The sequence below is a fragment of the Diplotaxodon limnothrissa genome, linkage group LG19 (assembly GCF_057381915.1).
Source record: "Diplotaxodon limnothrissa isolate DT_005_m linkage group LG19, D_limnothrissa_male_GT1.1, whole genome shotgun sequence".
In the NCBI taxonomy this organism is placed as follows: Eukaryota; Metazoa; Chordata; class Actinopteri; order Cichliformes; family Cichlidae; genus Diplotaxodon; species Diplotaxodon limnothrissa.
Genome location: NC_140614.1, coordinates 19,055,790 through 19,070,964, shown reverse-complemented (window position 1 = coordinate 19,070,964; position 15,175 = coordinate 19,055,790). Strand labels below are relative to the sequence as shown.

Below are 15,175 nucleotides of genomic sequence, written 5' to 3'. Positions count from 1 at the left end.
ACATCAAATTACATCTAGGAAATTGTTTATTTAAATCTAAATAAACTATCCTGCTCTGTTAATGTGGACTGGAGTGTTATTTCTATGCAAATGTCAACAAAAAACCTTAAGACAGCCCTCATGTCTTTATATTTTGCCTCTAAGGAGCGAGACTTGTAATTATTCAAAGTGGGAAGCGTATCTGTAACCGGAAGGTCACCAGTTTGATCCCCGGGCACTCTGTCCTGGTCGTTGTGTCCTTGGGCAAGACACTTCACCTACCGCCTACTGGTGTTGGCCAGAGGGGACGATGGCGCAATGTGGCAGCCTTGCTTCTGTCAGTCTGCCCCAGGGCAGCTGTGGCTACAACTGTAGCTTGCCTCCACCGAATGTGAGAGTGAATGAATAGTGGCATTGTAAAGCGCTTTGGGTGCCTTGAAAAGCGCTATATAAATTCAATCCATTATTATTATTATAAGTATAAAAAGGCAGCAAGTGTTGTCCACAAACCACGCCCCCCCCCCAAAAAAAAAAAAAAAATTTAGTTACTCGTACCCTGTCATCAAAACACAATGTTCCTATCTTTAGTTGAATCTATTAAAATCTATTGCACTTAAAAAGATAAGGGTGGCTGTCAAGAAGCCGTTCTTAAAGAGGAGCAATAGAAAAGGCTGAGGTATGCTAAATTATACAAGAACTGGACTAATAATCCAATGCAAACGTTATTGGCATTTCACTGCTGCAAGTGGTATGAGTCACAAAATGTAGATAGAAAAATATAAATTGTGGGATATTTTAATACGATGAAAAATAAAACATAACTTTGCAGCATTAGATTTTGTGCTACAAGGAAGGAACCATTACAGTTCATACAAGCCTAATTTCATCATTAGATTTAGTTCACAAAGACCCCATTTGAGTAATTTCTGGTTTCAATGAAGAAAGTAACTTAGAAATTTTAGAAATAACTGATAAGCTTCACATTTAGAGACAGACTTGATGTCTGAAAAGCTGTTGTGCAGTTTTATTCCCCTTAAATAAAAAGACCATTGGAAAGTACACACATATATTGCCCAGCTGACATAGCACTTCTAACACACACCATTATTTTATTTGCAATATAAACGAAACAACATTTTCCATCTAATAACATAAAGCAGTATCTCCTCATCAAGTCTTTAATTAATTATAATGAGGATGATAAAAAGCAATATATTACAGTGTTCATTCTAAAGTGCATTTCTCAAGAATATAATCATACCACCACACAATCAGGAAAGCATCACTGGCAAACAAGCAAGCTTGAGGAACTCGAGACTTTTCCAGCTCTGTAGAAAGGAGCAGTAATCACCGAGACACCGAGCGCTCCGAGCGAGCTTCACTTTCACTTTGGTAGGCTGTGTACTTTTCCCGAAACTCGTGAAGGAAGTTGTATTGCTACAAAAAAGTAAAAAGATGCTGGTAAATGGAAAATTAGGGATCACACAACAGAAAGACTAAAGTTTTAATAAATCAGAGACTATATAATGCTGTGATGATACTTTCTTCATGAATTCAGAGGCTTTATTTATAATTTATGGTGTTTTGATTGACTGGCAGTTGACAGCCATCTCTGGGGTTTACAGAGAATAGACTGAAAACAAAAACAAATCAAATAACCACATCCAAGGAATGTAGAAAAGCATCTCTGACAGTGTACATCAGCAGAAGACCACACTTGTCACTTCTCTTTATGTCACTTCTCTCAGCAGGACAGGAAGTGAAACTACAATTCACACATGCTCACACATCGAGAGGACTGTAAAAATGTTGCCTGGTCTCATGAATCTCAATTTCTGCTGCAAGATTCCTGGGGTAGGGTCAGAATTTGGGGTAAACAGCATGAAAGAATGGCTCTAGTCTGCCTTGTATTAGTGGTACAGGCTCCTGGCGGTGGAATAATGGTGAACGGGACGCTTTCTTGGCACAATTTGAGTCCCTTCATACCTGAATTATTACTGACCATGTTCATCCCTATATGACCAGTGTACCCATCTTCCAATGAGTGTTTCCAGGATGACACCATGTCACAAAGTGTCTTATAAAGGTTTCTTGAACATATCATTGAGTTCACTGTATTCAAATGGCCTCCATAGTCACAAGATGTCAATCTAATCTCCAGGAACTGTGTCAATGTGGACTAAAATCTCTGAGAAGTGTTTCCAGCACCTTGTTGAATCTGATGAATGAAGAACTAAGACAGGTATGAAGGCAAAGGGGTCCGTTGCAAGTACCCAATATCAGGTACTAACAAGCTGTACCTAATAAAGTGACAGTTGGGTGTAAATTGATTATTTTACATAAGCAACATTTTTTCTTTTTTTTTTCCATTTATAAATTAGATCCCCAAGACTCTTCTAGCAGCAAGTTACCTGAAAATCATGAGGTTCTGGTTTTAATCACTAGTTACAGATCTTATTGCAATCTGTTTAGAGTAACAGTGACATAGCAGTGAATGATCAGACTTAGAATAAGGTGAATAGCAAACTGCTTTCATATAGGTATGTAACAGTATTTACAGTTTCTCATCAGATCCACCGCTTGCTTGCGACATCTGCCAAAGCTGAGGCTGAGGTTGGAGGCTCAGTAGCTACATCCATTTTTTACATGCAGTTCTTCCACGTTTATGCTTTTCTTTTCTCGAGCAGATTCAATTGAGCGTTTTGATGTTAGAGTTAATTTTTAATTACAATTTTGTTGTGCCTGTACAATGACAATAAATTCTATCCATCCATTCTCTTTTCGCTTATCCTTGTCAGGGTCGCAGGGGGGCTGGAGCCTATCCCAGCTGTCTGTATAGCCCGCTTAGGGGGAGAGGCAGGATACACCCTGGACAGGTCGCCAGGCTGTCGCAGGGCTAAAAAATTCTATTCTAATCTAATTTATTAATCGCAGCAATTTTAGACCATCAAATGTCTCTGCAAGGTACAAACCAACAAAAACACGAGTTTATAATAAACTAACAAAAGCAGCAAAATGACCCCTTAAAAACTATAGATGAAGAGGAAGAAAAGCAGCGACTCACCCTCACTGTTTGTATTGCTCCTCCTCCTCTGTGGTGCCTGAGGATTTCGATGGCTTTGTTTGGCGTCATTGTGGAAGAGAGCTGAAGCAGCAGGCAGGCAGCGACTGCAGGGCAAACAACAGCCATGTGATGGGAGCAGTGACATTAAATTAGGTTACATGACATTTCTAATGTTGGACAGAGAATGTTCGATAGAAAACTTCAAAATAAAAGAATAATAATCTTACTTAATGCTGAGCGTCCCAGGCCCCCGTAGCAGCTGAGGAGATAGGGAAAAGGAAAATGACAAAATCCAATGAAATTGACAGCTAAAGAAAAAAAAAAACTGTTGTATTGTATAATGAAAGATGTCCCGAGGAGCTAAAAACAGATGTATTTGTGGTGATATGATGCCATTTGGCACTTCAAAGTTTTATGATACCAAGGTGTCCTTTATTGGACAGGGAATACTGTGGTAGCGATACCTCTCAGCATTAAAATTAAAACCCACTCATATCATACAAGTTCAGGACAACCAGTTTCCTCCTGTTGCCTAGCGAGCAGCTTTATAAGCTCTCTGGGAGAGTGGAGAGCTTCTCAGGGGCCTTTTAGTAACAACAGTAAAAGCTCTGCTCACTTCAGATCTCCTGGTTTTATAGAGCGACACAAAAACCTCTCTTTACTATCCAATCTGATCTGCTTTTGTAGGTAACTCTGTTTAACCCTGGTCATGTGTAAAAAGTGCTTCTTTTTCACTCGTTTTGAATCCAGTCCTTGTACCTGAACATTTTCAGAAGGTTTTCTTTCATCATATCTACAGAAAATGCCAAATATAACATAACTGCACCAACAAGGTGAGTCCGAAACAGCTATTAAACGTTACACAAGGCAATGATCCAAAATACACATCCATAGCAAGAAAAGTATTCTTGGATAGAAAAGCACACAGTGGAACACCATCGGTCATGGATTGGCCTCCACAGAGCCTGGAGCTCAACATTTTTAAAGCAGGGTGGGATCATCTTGACACAATGGAACCAAAGGCAGCCAACATCGAAAGAAGAGCTTTGAATGTTGTACAAGAAGCCTGGAGAACTCTTCATGAAACTACAAACAAGATATTTTCCTCAAGTTAGCTCAGGATGTGTTGAAGAACGAAGGTGGTCACGCCAAATACTGACTTTCGAGCTTGTTCAAATTGTACAAACTCTGTTTTCTTCCTCTTCTGTTGTGTTTACATGTTTCACATTTTAATACATCCCCCATTTTACTAGCAAAAGATTTAAAAAAAAAATCTTAAGATTTTTGCACAGTACTACATGCTAACTCTCCTCTCTGCTTTGTCTGTATTAATTAGCAGGTAGACATCACGCACTGTGTGGAACATTAAACTGAACTCAGTTTTGACTTACTGGATCACCGTCCTCCTGTCATTCTTGAGGCTGATCTGCAGCTCATCAAGGATCTGGCAGCACTGGTTCAGCTCAGGTGCGTCTCCATCTAGAAAAGGCATGTGGTGAACCCTGAAGCCCCGCTGCTGGTAGACCTCCAGCAGTGAGGGAACCCTGTATTTGCTAAGCTCTCCTCTTGTGCAGAAAACAAACACATCCTGCACCCCCTGGTTCTGGAGCTCCTCTGTAAACAAGAAGAGAAGTTTCTCTTGTAAAACGGGAAAACCCCAGGTTATCCACATTTTTTCCACCACTTAAGGCTAATTTCTGCATAAACATACTATTTATAAAATACTGTGAAAAAATGAAATCATAAATCAGATAGCTAAGCGAATAAAATGTTTTGCATAAAGTTAAAAAAGCATCCACTATCAAGTTTGTGCTTGACTTCTGGTGAGTTCAGTTCTAGTATTTTATAAAAATTTTAATGTGCGCTAATTAGAAGGTATCTATACAGTTAATTACTGTAGGCTGTATAAGATGACAACACTCACTGACTTTGACTCAAAAAAAAAACATACTCAACATGCTCTAAATTGACAGATTTTTGCACAGACAGGGTTGCATTCAATACTATTGTACATGTGCAATGACAACAAGGATTGTTAATTATTATTACAAAGTCAAGGTTTTCTACATCTTACAGTAAAGACTATTTTTCAACATTTAAAATATGTTGAAATCTTGCTTCTTAATTAAGTGGTTAGATTCAAACATCTGCTTGTGAATGCTAATTACATCTGGTAAAATCAGGATCAGCACCAACTTACCAATATCTCTTTGCAGACATCTGCGGATTTCTTTGTATTTGCAACCTTTAGTCAACAAAAACAAAACAAAAAAGAGCAAAAACAAAAAAAAGTCAGAAAAAAACCAAAATTCAATATACGATGCAGTAAATACAGTAGACAAATTGTTTCACCTGGTAGTGCACATATTCCAAGAAACTGCGGGCACCCTACTATGGATAGCGGCAACCTTAAAACCAATGAAAACCAATATTAGCAGGGTGATATTTGTTTGTGTCCATGTCAGCAAGAACACGTAGACATCCACACAGCTTTTAAATTGATCAAAACTTACCAGGAGATGTGCAGTGGAGTCAGCTCCTCTTCTCCGACCTCATCTTCAGATGAAGAGTCAAACTCGCTTGTCCTCATTTCTTCAGCCCCCCCCTAAACAGCTGAGAAGCGACACACTAAAGTTTACTTACGTTTGGCAACTAACACTTTACCGGTCCTGATAATATTCAACAATATATCATGAATTATACCGTCTTGAATAATCGCCACATAAATTCACATCACTGTAATGTCAGACATGCAGAGATTACTAAAAATTTCCATTGCAATACCAAAATGTAATATATTTACTGCCATAACAAGCTTGCTGTAGTAGGTTTTTTTGTTTTCAAAAAGGCTAGGCTCCCTGCTTTTAGTTGAAGAGTTTTCCAGTGTCACAATGGATTTTTTTTCAGGTGGTGACTAACTGTGTTGAGCATTATCAAAACCCACAGTAAAGGTAATAAATGTGTGTAATCATTTAGCAGAACTCTATGCATGATCATGTTTTTTCTGACCATTTTATTAACAAAAAATATATCTCCACGTCAAGTCATACTGCCAATGATGATGTAAAGTAAATGATATTCAAACACAATGCAACTGCCCTGATATTAGGCCTGCCATTATTAAGGCATTTAAGAGGTTTATGTAGAAGTCAGGTTAATGTGTGGATATAATTTCCTTAGGGATTAATAAAGTATTCTTATTCTGATATATGATTCTCTAAGGAGGCTTCAAACCAATCCTTCAGCCTCAAGGTAAACAAAATATCTACACACTTGATTCTCCAATATTTTGCAGGTATAAAATTTCCGATAAATATAAAGTTTGATTTATTATGAACATTATTATCAGAACTGACGGTTTATTTCACATCGAACCCAGCTAACGCTAGCTGTGCAGCTCATATCAGAACACGATAACAACAAGACCAAAATTAAATAAAACCACCATCTTACTGTCGCCCAAAATAAACAGAAAGCTCCGTAGCTTTAAGGAAATACATGTCTGTGAGTAAGTATTCAGAATATCGGAGTAGTGTCGTGATTTCTCACCAGTCACGCGATCTTCCTCGCGACTGTTTTGACAGCCCTGTAAGTCTGTCGGCAGCTGCAACAATTTAAAAACTCCATGAAGCACGCAGCCAATCAGATTCGAGCAATGACCCTTGGCCACACCCCAGGGCAAAACAAAACAGGGGCTTGTGCGTTCGATTTAACTAGAGGAGTCATCGAGGCGGGCGGAATAAACATACGACTAGAAATTACACAAAATCGGATATTCTTAGAATTAAACAGACTGGGTCTTACAGGGTGGGGTGTACAGTATATACACATATAATATTCCCATACTAATGTTCATATTTCAGTTAAGCGTATTTTCGTAATGTATTGTACACACAATGGGGTAGGTAAAAGAAATTGTGGCCATTTTCTGCATTGTGGTGAATTCTTGTGCGCCAATTTCTGCATCAATTTAACGAGGAAATGTTGTTATTTACTTACTGTAAAACACACACAACAGGCACCAGGTGGCAGCCAGGTGCGCGAAACACATTTTCGTGCTCTTTGCTATGTCAAACTTTATTGTCCCTTTTAAATGAACAAACAGATAAAAATTTGTAATTTTTCCATTTACATATTGAAAACCCTTGAACGTATATTTAAGTGTCATGCCAATAAAATATAGGCATTACAACAATTTAAATATGTTTAATAAATTGAAAAACAGAGCACATTTGCACAACAGCACCAAACGGGCAATCCACTATGAAGCAACACTTGCTTCATAGTTCACTGAGCGTCACGCAGGACATCTGCTGTCTGCACAGAGCAGCACACAGAGCCTCACGACCCTTCACGCTGCAAACCAGTTCTGACGTTAGAACAGCAGAAAAGCGGAGACCTGGAGGTTTTTAGGATTTACTGGACCTCTTTCGGATGTCTGAAGAAACACTGTTGAGGAGCTCTGACTAAGGTGAGCTGCTTTAGCCTTCTTTTACATTGTTTGCTTCAATAATCAGCTTTTCTCTCATGTATTGTGAGTGGTTTGATTGATGTTTGGACATCCCTAACATGTATATGTGTTCATAAATTTTTTTTTTTTTTTTCGTTTCTGTAAATCACAGTCTGGCATCCTGGAATAAAAAAACCCATGATGTGCATTATTTCAAAGAATTAGAAATAATTGTAAGGCTATAATGAATCTCTATAATAAAGTGATCGTATCTGGTTTATTTGATATTTAAAAAATGAATCCAATGCATGTTTAATTTGTCTTTTTTTTTGATGATCCCTGCCTCTCCTTCTGTCAGCAGACTTATAAGGAGGGATCTTGGCTCCTGCAGCCATTTCCCCTGCAGGGCTGAGCTCTTTGGCTGGCTTGCCACTTCCTTAGCAGAGGGACTGCTGGCAGGGGCAACATCTGAGCAGGTACCACAAACAAACAAGACGCAGAAGTTATTAAATCAGGTTCTTTGAATAATAAGAAAAATAGGTTTAGTTTGCTGAAAGAGAGATAGATTGACTTGCGTGCTTGGTCTCCATCTGAGTTTTTTTGGATTATGTAAATCAGAAAGATGACTGTGAGTGTCAGCAAACACACTGATTATTAATGTGTTTGTGTTTGTCTCCCTGCACAGGTCATGAAGCCTCAGGAGGCAGAGCTTGTTACTGAAATCTCCAAGGTACGCTGAACCTTCCCTCATCAGCCAGCCTGGATTTGTGAGACATATTAGTTGAACTTTGATGACCAAAATAGCGTTTAGACGATACTATGTCATCCCCTCCAGTTACAATGCATGGTCTCGGAGCTGAAGTCGGGGTTCACCAGCGCTCTGCTGGAGCTCAGTCAGATCCAACATGGAGACACATACCTGAGAGAGGAGCTGGAGGAGAACAGGAGGAGCTGTCAGAAAAAAGCTTTAAGGCTGGAGGCTCTAGTCGACTCACTGAGGGTAAGACTTAAAAATTAACCCGAAGGGTTTCTCATATTTCTCCACAAGTGATGATGCTCAGCTACTTCTAGATCGAAAGCTCAGCGTCAGTGCTTTGTCAACTACAGGAGGAACTCAGTGTGATGAGGTGTCAGATCGTGCAGCTGTACAGCAACAGACACAGACCTCAGCAGGATGGAAAAAGCTCCACATCCAAGCAAAGAGAAAGGTACACATGTACCACGACCCTGGAAGAATGCATTGCTATTGCTGACATACCTCGGTAAAAAATTCAGCATGGTATCATTAAAGCACAGCTCAGATGATTTTTAGCCTCGAACAGTCCATCACTAACCGCATCCTTACATCTCATCTTTGCCTCATGAGTCGTTTGGACCTTTATTAGTCAATGCAAGCTCATTTCTCCAACATTTTATCCATAGGAGTAACACCTTTTTCCAGTTTTGCAAACCTTGAGTTATAAAGCAATTAGATTCATGATGTGAATGCACAGTAGAGACTGTAAACATTTTTAGGTAAGATTATAAGTAGTAAATGCTGTCATTTGTTCACTGCTGTGCAGCAGCGATCCAGCTGAGCCGCAGCGTGTACAGCGTCAGTGTGATTGTTCATCTGCTCCACCTGCCTGTCTGTCCAGAGGAAAACTGCTTCTTCACTGTTTCCTGCAGGGCCTCAAAGCTGGTCTCAGTGAAGGCACAGGTGAGCTCACACGTCACTTGTATAGATGCAGAGTATTTTCTTCTGATTTTGCAGATTCATCATCCTTTTCTTTTTTCTTTGGGTTTTACAGATGCACGCCATCAGGTCACGATGCAGCTCCTGCACTCTGAGTGGGAATATGTGTCAACCTTAAACCAGCTGTATGACAAATACAAGACCCCACCGGCTCACCACATGACTGCAGAACCATAGTAAGTGCTGGAGAGGATTTGTGACCCTTTTTTCCACTGCGAGTTACAGAAGTTTCCATTTGTGGTAAAAGATTCTGTGTATGCGTGTGTGTTTTCTGTGATCCAGTCAGACCTATTTGAAGTTTGTGGAGCAGCTGTTACAGCGCCATCTGCTCTTCAGAAATACACTGCAGGAGCGGTTATCAGCTGAACACTGGAAATCTCTGATTGGAGACATCCTGGTGCAGCTTATTGGCCACAACGATGTAAGCCTATGTTCTGTTGTGACGTTTTTATGATTTAAGTCTATCTTTCATTTCCACTGATACACAGGTTTTCATATTCTTCCTCATTTGTGTTGTCCAGACAGCTTTTTCAGACATGTACCTCGGATACACAACGACCCTGGCGTCATTCCTCTCACTTGAGTTCAAGAGACTCAATCATCCTGACAAGAGTCAAATTTTGCAGGTATTTCAAGAGATTTACCATTAACATTGTTCAGCTAAAATCCACCAAGGACACCAGAAAGACGCTTTGTGTCTTGTTTTACAGGGCAGCCAGATGGAGAGAGAGGAAATGAAACTGCTCTCCTTGCTTTTGGCACCTGTCGCGCGCATACACAGCTACCTGAGTCACATTCAGGTGAGTCAGCAGCCAGAGCAAATCCAGTTTTGAAGATCTACAGATACTTTCAGTGTATTCATTTAAGTTAATTTAGTAAGGATTTGACTTGACAGCTTACTCTTCCTTCTCCAGAACCTCTTGCAGTGGACTGGTAAAGAGCATCCTGACTGCAGCCTGTTGTTGGGAACTGAGCGAGCTCTGAGGAGCATTTTATCCCGCTGTCATGTAATTCTCGAGGAAGACGTCCGGTGGGAAGAAGGAGAAGTAGCTGGACAAAGGTAAGAGCATTATCAAAGATGTCAGATTATTTGTTTCAGATTTGGGTTGCTGATGTGGAAGTCTCACAGAGGACCTATTTGCTAGTTTTCATCTCCATGTTTTTATTTTTGGACTTTATTAGACTAGTTTTGCATGAATCATAGTTCAAAATATTATTGGCTGCCCGCTGTAAACAGGTGGTTGTGGTTATGTGCCCGAGATGATCGTAGTAAGGATATCCACTGTCATTCACATGATAAAGCTCCATGAGTAGAAAAACTGTCTAGAAACAAGCATTTGGTGCAGTGCTTTGAGCTTTTCACTCACAGGGATTCCACATATGCTGACCTCATTATCTGAAACTTTTTCCATCATAACACAGTACATTATATGTGTGAGAAAATACAGAAGAGCACAATAGCTCCACCTGCATTTGTCTGCATTTAGAGTTTTGCAAGTAAACTTGTTCTTTGCATAAAAAGCACCTCTGATGCTGGGGCTGGCGTTTCTGCTGCAAACTGTTGCACGAGGAGCCAGCACACCAGAGAGTCTCAGCAGGCCAGGGAAGAGTCAAACGCTGCTGCTCAGAGGTCAGTGACACCCGCATCGGACGTCAGACAATACAGCATGCACGAGAACAGCTGTGGCACAAAGTGTTGCTCAAAATCAAGCAACAGCCTATTTCAGTGGCATTTATCTGCAAAAATGTTTTGCATGTTTTTACTTTAAACTGTACAGGTTCACATTGCTGTGAAAAGGCATTCGAACCTTTCCTGATTTCCTTTTTTTGTTTGTTTTTTAGATATTTGTCACACTTACATGTTTCAGATCATCAAACAATCACATTTTAACACTAGACAAAGATAACCCAAATAACCACAAAAATTAGCTTTTAAATGATGTTTTCATTTATTAAAACAAACCCCCCCCCCCCCCCCCCCAAAAAACAAAAACAAAAAAAAAACAACACAAACAAACAAACAAACAAACCAAAAAAAACCCACCCCATCTTGATCATCCCTTAGACTTCTGGGAAAATGTCCTATGGACTGATGAAGCAAAAGTTTAACTTTTCGGAACATCTGAGTCCTGTTACATATGGTGTAAAACTAACACAGCATTTCATAATAAGAACATCATCCAGCCAGTCAAATGTGATGGTGGTAGTATGACAGTCTATAGCTGCTTTGCTGTTTTAGGACCTGGAAGACTTACAGTGGGGCAAAAAAGTATTTAGTCAGCCACCGATTGTGCAAGTTCCCCCACTTAAAATGATGACAGAGGTCAGTAATTTGCACCAGAGGTACACTTCAACTGTGAGAGACAGAATGTGAAGAAAAAATAAATAAATCCATGAATCCACATGGTAGGATTTGTAAAGAATTTATTCGTAAATCAGGGTGGAAAATAAGTATTTGGTCAATAACAAAAATACAACCCAATACTTTGTAACATAACCTTTGTTGGCAATAACAGAGGTCAAACGTTTACTATAGGTCTTTACCAGGTTTGCACACACAGTAGCTGGTATTTTGGCCCATTCCTCCATGCAGATCTTCTCGAGAGCAGTGATGTTTTGGGGCTGTCGCCGAGCAACACGGACTTTCAACTCCCGCCACAGATTTTCTATGGGGTTGAGGTCTGGAGACTGGCTAGGCCACTCCACTCCTTTGTTGCCCGGGCGGTGTGTTTTGGATCATTGTCATGTTGGAAGACCCAGCCTCGTTTCATCTTCAAAGTTCTCACTGATGGAAGGAGGTTTTGGCTCAAAATCTCACGATACATGGCCCCATTCATTCTGTCCTTAACACGGATCAGTCGTCCTGTCCCCTTGGCAGAAAAACAGCCCCATAGCATGATGTTTCCACCCCCATGCTTCACAGTAGGTATGGTGTTCTTGGGATGCAACTCAGTATTCTTCTTCCTCCAAACACGACGAGTTGAGTTTATACCAAAAAGTTCTACTTTGGTTTCAAAGATCGAGGGAGATTATCAGTGGTCTTGTATGTCTTCCATTTTCTGATGATTGCTCCCACAGTTGATTTTTTCACACCAAGCTGCTTGCCTATTGTAGATTCACTCTTCCCAGTCTGGTGCAGGTCTACAATACTTTTCCTGGTGTCCTTCGAAAGCTCTTTGGTCTTGGCCATGGCGGAGTTTGGAGTCTGACTGTTTGAGGCTGTGGACAGGTGTCTTTTATACAGATGATGAGTTCAAACAGGTGCCATTCATACAGGTAACGAGTGGGGGACAGAAAAGCTTCTTACAGAAGACGTTACAGGTCTGTGAGAGCCAGAGATTTTCCTTGTTTGAGGTGACCAAATACTTATTTTCCACCCTGATTTACGAATAAATTCTTTACAAATCCTACCATGTGAATTCATGGATTTTTTTTTTCACATTCTGTCTCTCACAGTTGAAGTGTACCTCTGGTGCAAATTACTGACCTCTGTCATCATTTTAAGTGGGGGAACTTGCACAATCGGTGGCTGACTAAATACTTTTTTGCCCCACTGTAATATCAGCTGATGGAACCATGAAATCTGCAGCAGGTCAACTGTGAATGGCTAAAAAAACAAAACCAACAACAACAAAAACAGCATGAAACATTTGTAGTGCCCTAGTCAAAGTTCAGACTTCAACCCAGTGGACATGGCTTGATGTAAACAAGCTATTCATGTTTGAAACCCACCAGTGTGGCTTTATTAACACAATTCTGTATCAGAGTGGGCCAAAATTCTTCCACAGTCGTGTGACACTCTTATTACCAGTTATCACAAATGCTTGATCGAAGTCCTTGTTGCCAAGGGTAGAACAACCAGTTATTAGGTTTAGGGTGAAATAATCTTTTCACATAGGGTCAGGTAGATTTGCATAGCTTTTTTTCTCTTAATTTTTCTTTAAAAAAATAGCATTTTGTCATTTGTCTAGGTCATATTTGTCTAATGTCTAATCTGTTTGATAATTTGAAACATTTCATTGTGGGAAATACACAAAGGAAAAAAAATCTTGTTAGAGCACTCTACATGAGTACCACGCAGAGTGCTTTCTTCCAGTGGATGTAGATGTCATGGTGGGGTCATCTTATTACTTTTGCCAGCAGAGAAGAGCAGATAGCTGTCGGCCTCAGCAATGGCGTGAATGGCTGCCAGTCAATGCGTGTGGAGTGTTGGTCCTGCAGCCCTGTGAGAAGAGACCGAGCCCTCCTGAACCAGCCGGCCCATGACTGTGGACATGCCTACTGCTCCCTCCTCACTCCAGACACAGCAGGATGGGGAGACAACAGCGACTCAGGCCAGGGCACCTTCAGCCAGCCCACGGGGAAAGGCACCAACGAGCTAGAGGCACCTCGCACGAACCACAGCCTGGAAGACTGTGAGACAGACCCCGATGACACCTCTGCCTTTGACTATTCCTCAGTCACCTCATGTAGCCCTGATGGCACTCTGCGCAGAGAAATGACCGGTAGCAACAGCGGGGAGGATGAAGAGGAAGACAGCCAGGTGCCAGTGCTGTTAAAGCCCTCATACAGTCAGCAGCAGCAGGTCAAAGAGACACCAAGAGAGAGGACTGTGTGTCTGAGGTGGCAGATTCCAAGACTGACCCCTCACCCTCCTCTGAGGAACCCATCAGGACCCCACATGGACGGGCCAACGCCGTGTCTCGTCAGCTCCTACGGGAAGAGGTTAGTCAGCGTTAGAAAGGGATCGCCTCCTCTTCACCCGAAAAGTGCCTTCAGGCCAATCTGGGATGATCCGTCAAAGCAGGTATTCACTTTTAATTTAATACACCTTTCAGTGCTGTTTTTTTGCAGAGTTTGTCCCTTCCAGGCGGTATAGTGCTGCAACAGCTCCCACTGAGATCATCTTATTCTTTATTTATGTGGAAAATGCTATCAAAACAACCTTTGATATTCTGCACATAGTGACCTCGATCAAATAGGGGATCAGAAAATTCTCTATAATGTCTTAACGATTTTGCCATTTAGAAAATCTGTTGGAGAATATATCAATATCAATAGTCAGACCATCGATCAAATCATTCAGAACTGTCAATTTGTTTGGGTGTCTTACCTAAACAGATGTTAAAGACAGTCATCTGAGGCATCATCGTGAAATGGTGGAGAATTGTTTTAATTTGAAGTATCTCCACATGACTGATTCTCCAGCCTGTTAATGCTTTAATATATACCTGCACTTCACGTGTCTTCATGACGCAGGCTGATTCAGCCCCAGAGAAAGACAACAGGCAAGGTTTCATTCCGATTCAGGCTCCAGCGAGGCAAAACTTTCAGAATTTCAACCCGAGCAGAGAAAATTTGAGGTAAGAGTATGAAATATGTGATACCAGTGAACCTTTCTCCAAGGCAAGTTGATCAAACATGCTCGGGGAAATTGCACTGCGATTATTTGCGATTGAATGAATCTAAATATGATCACTAAGCTGACTTTCCTAACACATTTCCCATCTCTTCAGGACAGGGCTGGCTCAGCAGCGAGTGAACCATGCAGCAGCAGCCACGAGCAGTGGAGGATTGTGGGATGACAGTGAGGACAGCGAGGGACCCTGCAGCACTGTTTGATAACTGCCATTTAAAAAAATCCAAAACCTGAGCACAAGCGTTTTTCCACAAGGCCTCTAAAGTTGTGAAGTGCATGAATGAGCAATGAGCAACTAACAATCAGGGACTGTTTTTGGATTTGATGTTAAATTAAAGCTTGATTGAGCTCTGCAGAACTCTTTGTTCTTTATGTCTTGTCTTTTCAGGATTACACTTTTTTATGTGGGCAGGATCACGCTTAAGCCCAGGTTCAACTCACTGTGGAAGAGAAAGAAAAAACAAAAAGCTGCAATAATCAGATGTTTCATCAGGATTTCATGCTTGAAAGACTTTAATGGTCCCAATG

The 15,175-nt window shown here is 40.8% G+C and overlaps 2 protein-coding genes across 2 annotated transcripts; one reads left to right on the top strand and one right to left on the bottom strand.

Annotated features, from left to right (window-relative positions):
• Nucleotides 1-1,207: 1,207 nt before the first annotated feature.
• cdkn3 (cyclin dependent kinase inhibitor 3) lies at nucleotides 1,208-6,646 on the bottom strand. Its single transcript, XM_085343282.1, has 8 exons — nucleotides 6,593-6,646; nucleotides 5,557-5,656; nucleotides 5,396-5,451; nucleotides 5,244-5,288; nucleotides 4,435-4,657; nucleotides 3,271-3,302; nucleotides 3,044-3,147; nucleotides 1,208-1,416 (listed from the first exon to the last, which is right to left on the bottom strand). The coding sequence occupies exons 2-8, from the start codon at nucleotides 5,631-5,633 to the stop codon at nucleotides 1,327-1,329; spliced, it is 627 nt and encodes a 208-aa protein (XP_085199408.1). The 5' UTR covers nucleotides 5,634-5,656; nucleotides 6,593-6,646; the 3' UTR covers nucleotides 1,208-1,326.
• Nucleotides 6,647-7,900: 1,254 nt separating this feature from the next.
• Nucleotides 7,901-14,850, top strand: LOC146612022 (uncharacterized). The gene is made up of 14 exons (XM_085343435.1): nucleotides 7,901-7,969; nucleotides 8,179-8,223; nucleotides 8,329-8,493; nucleotides 8,601-8,755; nucleotides 9,056-9,192; nucleotides 9,284-9,404; nucleotides 9,511-9,649; nucleotides 9,750-9,854; nucleotides 9,939-10,028; nucleotides 10,143-10,288; nucleotides 10,751-10,858; nucleotides 13,369-14,035; nucleotides 14,488-14,591; nucleotides 14,745-14,850. Exons 2-14 carry the CDS (start codon nucleotides 8,182-8,184, stop codon nucleotides 14,848-14,850), a joined length of 2,085 nt encoding a protein of 694 aa, XP_085199561.1. The 5' UTR covers nucleotides 7,901-7,969; nucleotides 8,179-8,181.
• Nucleotides 14,851-15,175: the final 325 nt, after the last annotated feature.

Excerpts from the sequence above, each read along its gene's own strand:
- cdkn3 (XM_085343282.1), bottom strand. The coding sequence starts at position 5,633 with ATGAGGACAAGCGAGTTTGACTCTTCATCTGAAGATGAGGTCGGAGAA. Across the intron at positions 3,303-4,434 it reads GACAGGAGGACGGTGATCCA|CTGCTACGGGGGCCTGGGAC; the intron begins GTAAGTCAAAAC and ends CTATCTCCTCAG. Across the intron at positions 3,148-3,270 it reads CCTGGGACGCTCAGCATTAA|TCGCTGCCTGCCTGCTGCTT; the intron begins GTAAGATTATTA and ends TTTGCCCTGCAG.
- LOC146612022 (XM_085343435.1), top strand. The coding sequence starts at position 8,182 with ATGAAGCCTCAGGAGGCAGAGCTTGTTACTGAAATCTCCAAG. Across the intron at positions 8,224-8,328 it reads TTGTTACTGAAATCTCCAAG|TTACAATGCATGGTCTCGGA; the intron begins GTACGCTGAACC and ends CATCCCCTCCAG. Across the intron at positions 8,494-8,600 it reads CTCTAGTCGACTCACTGAGG|GAGGAACTCAGTGTGATGAG; the intron begins GTAAGACTTAAA and ends TGTCAACTACAG.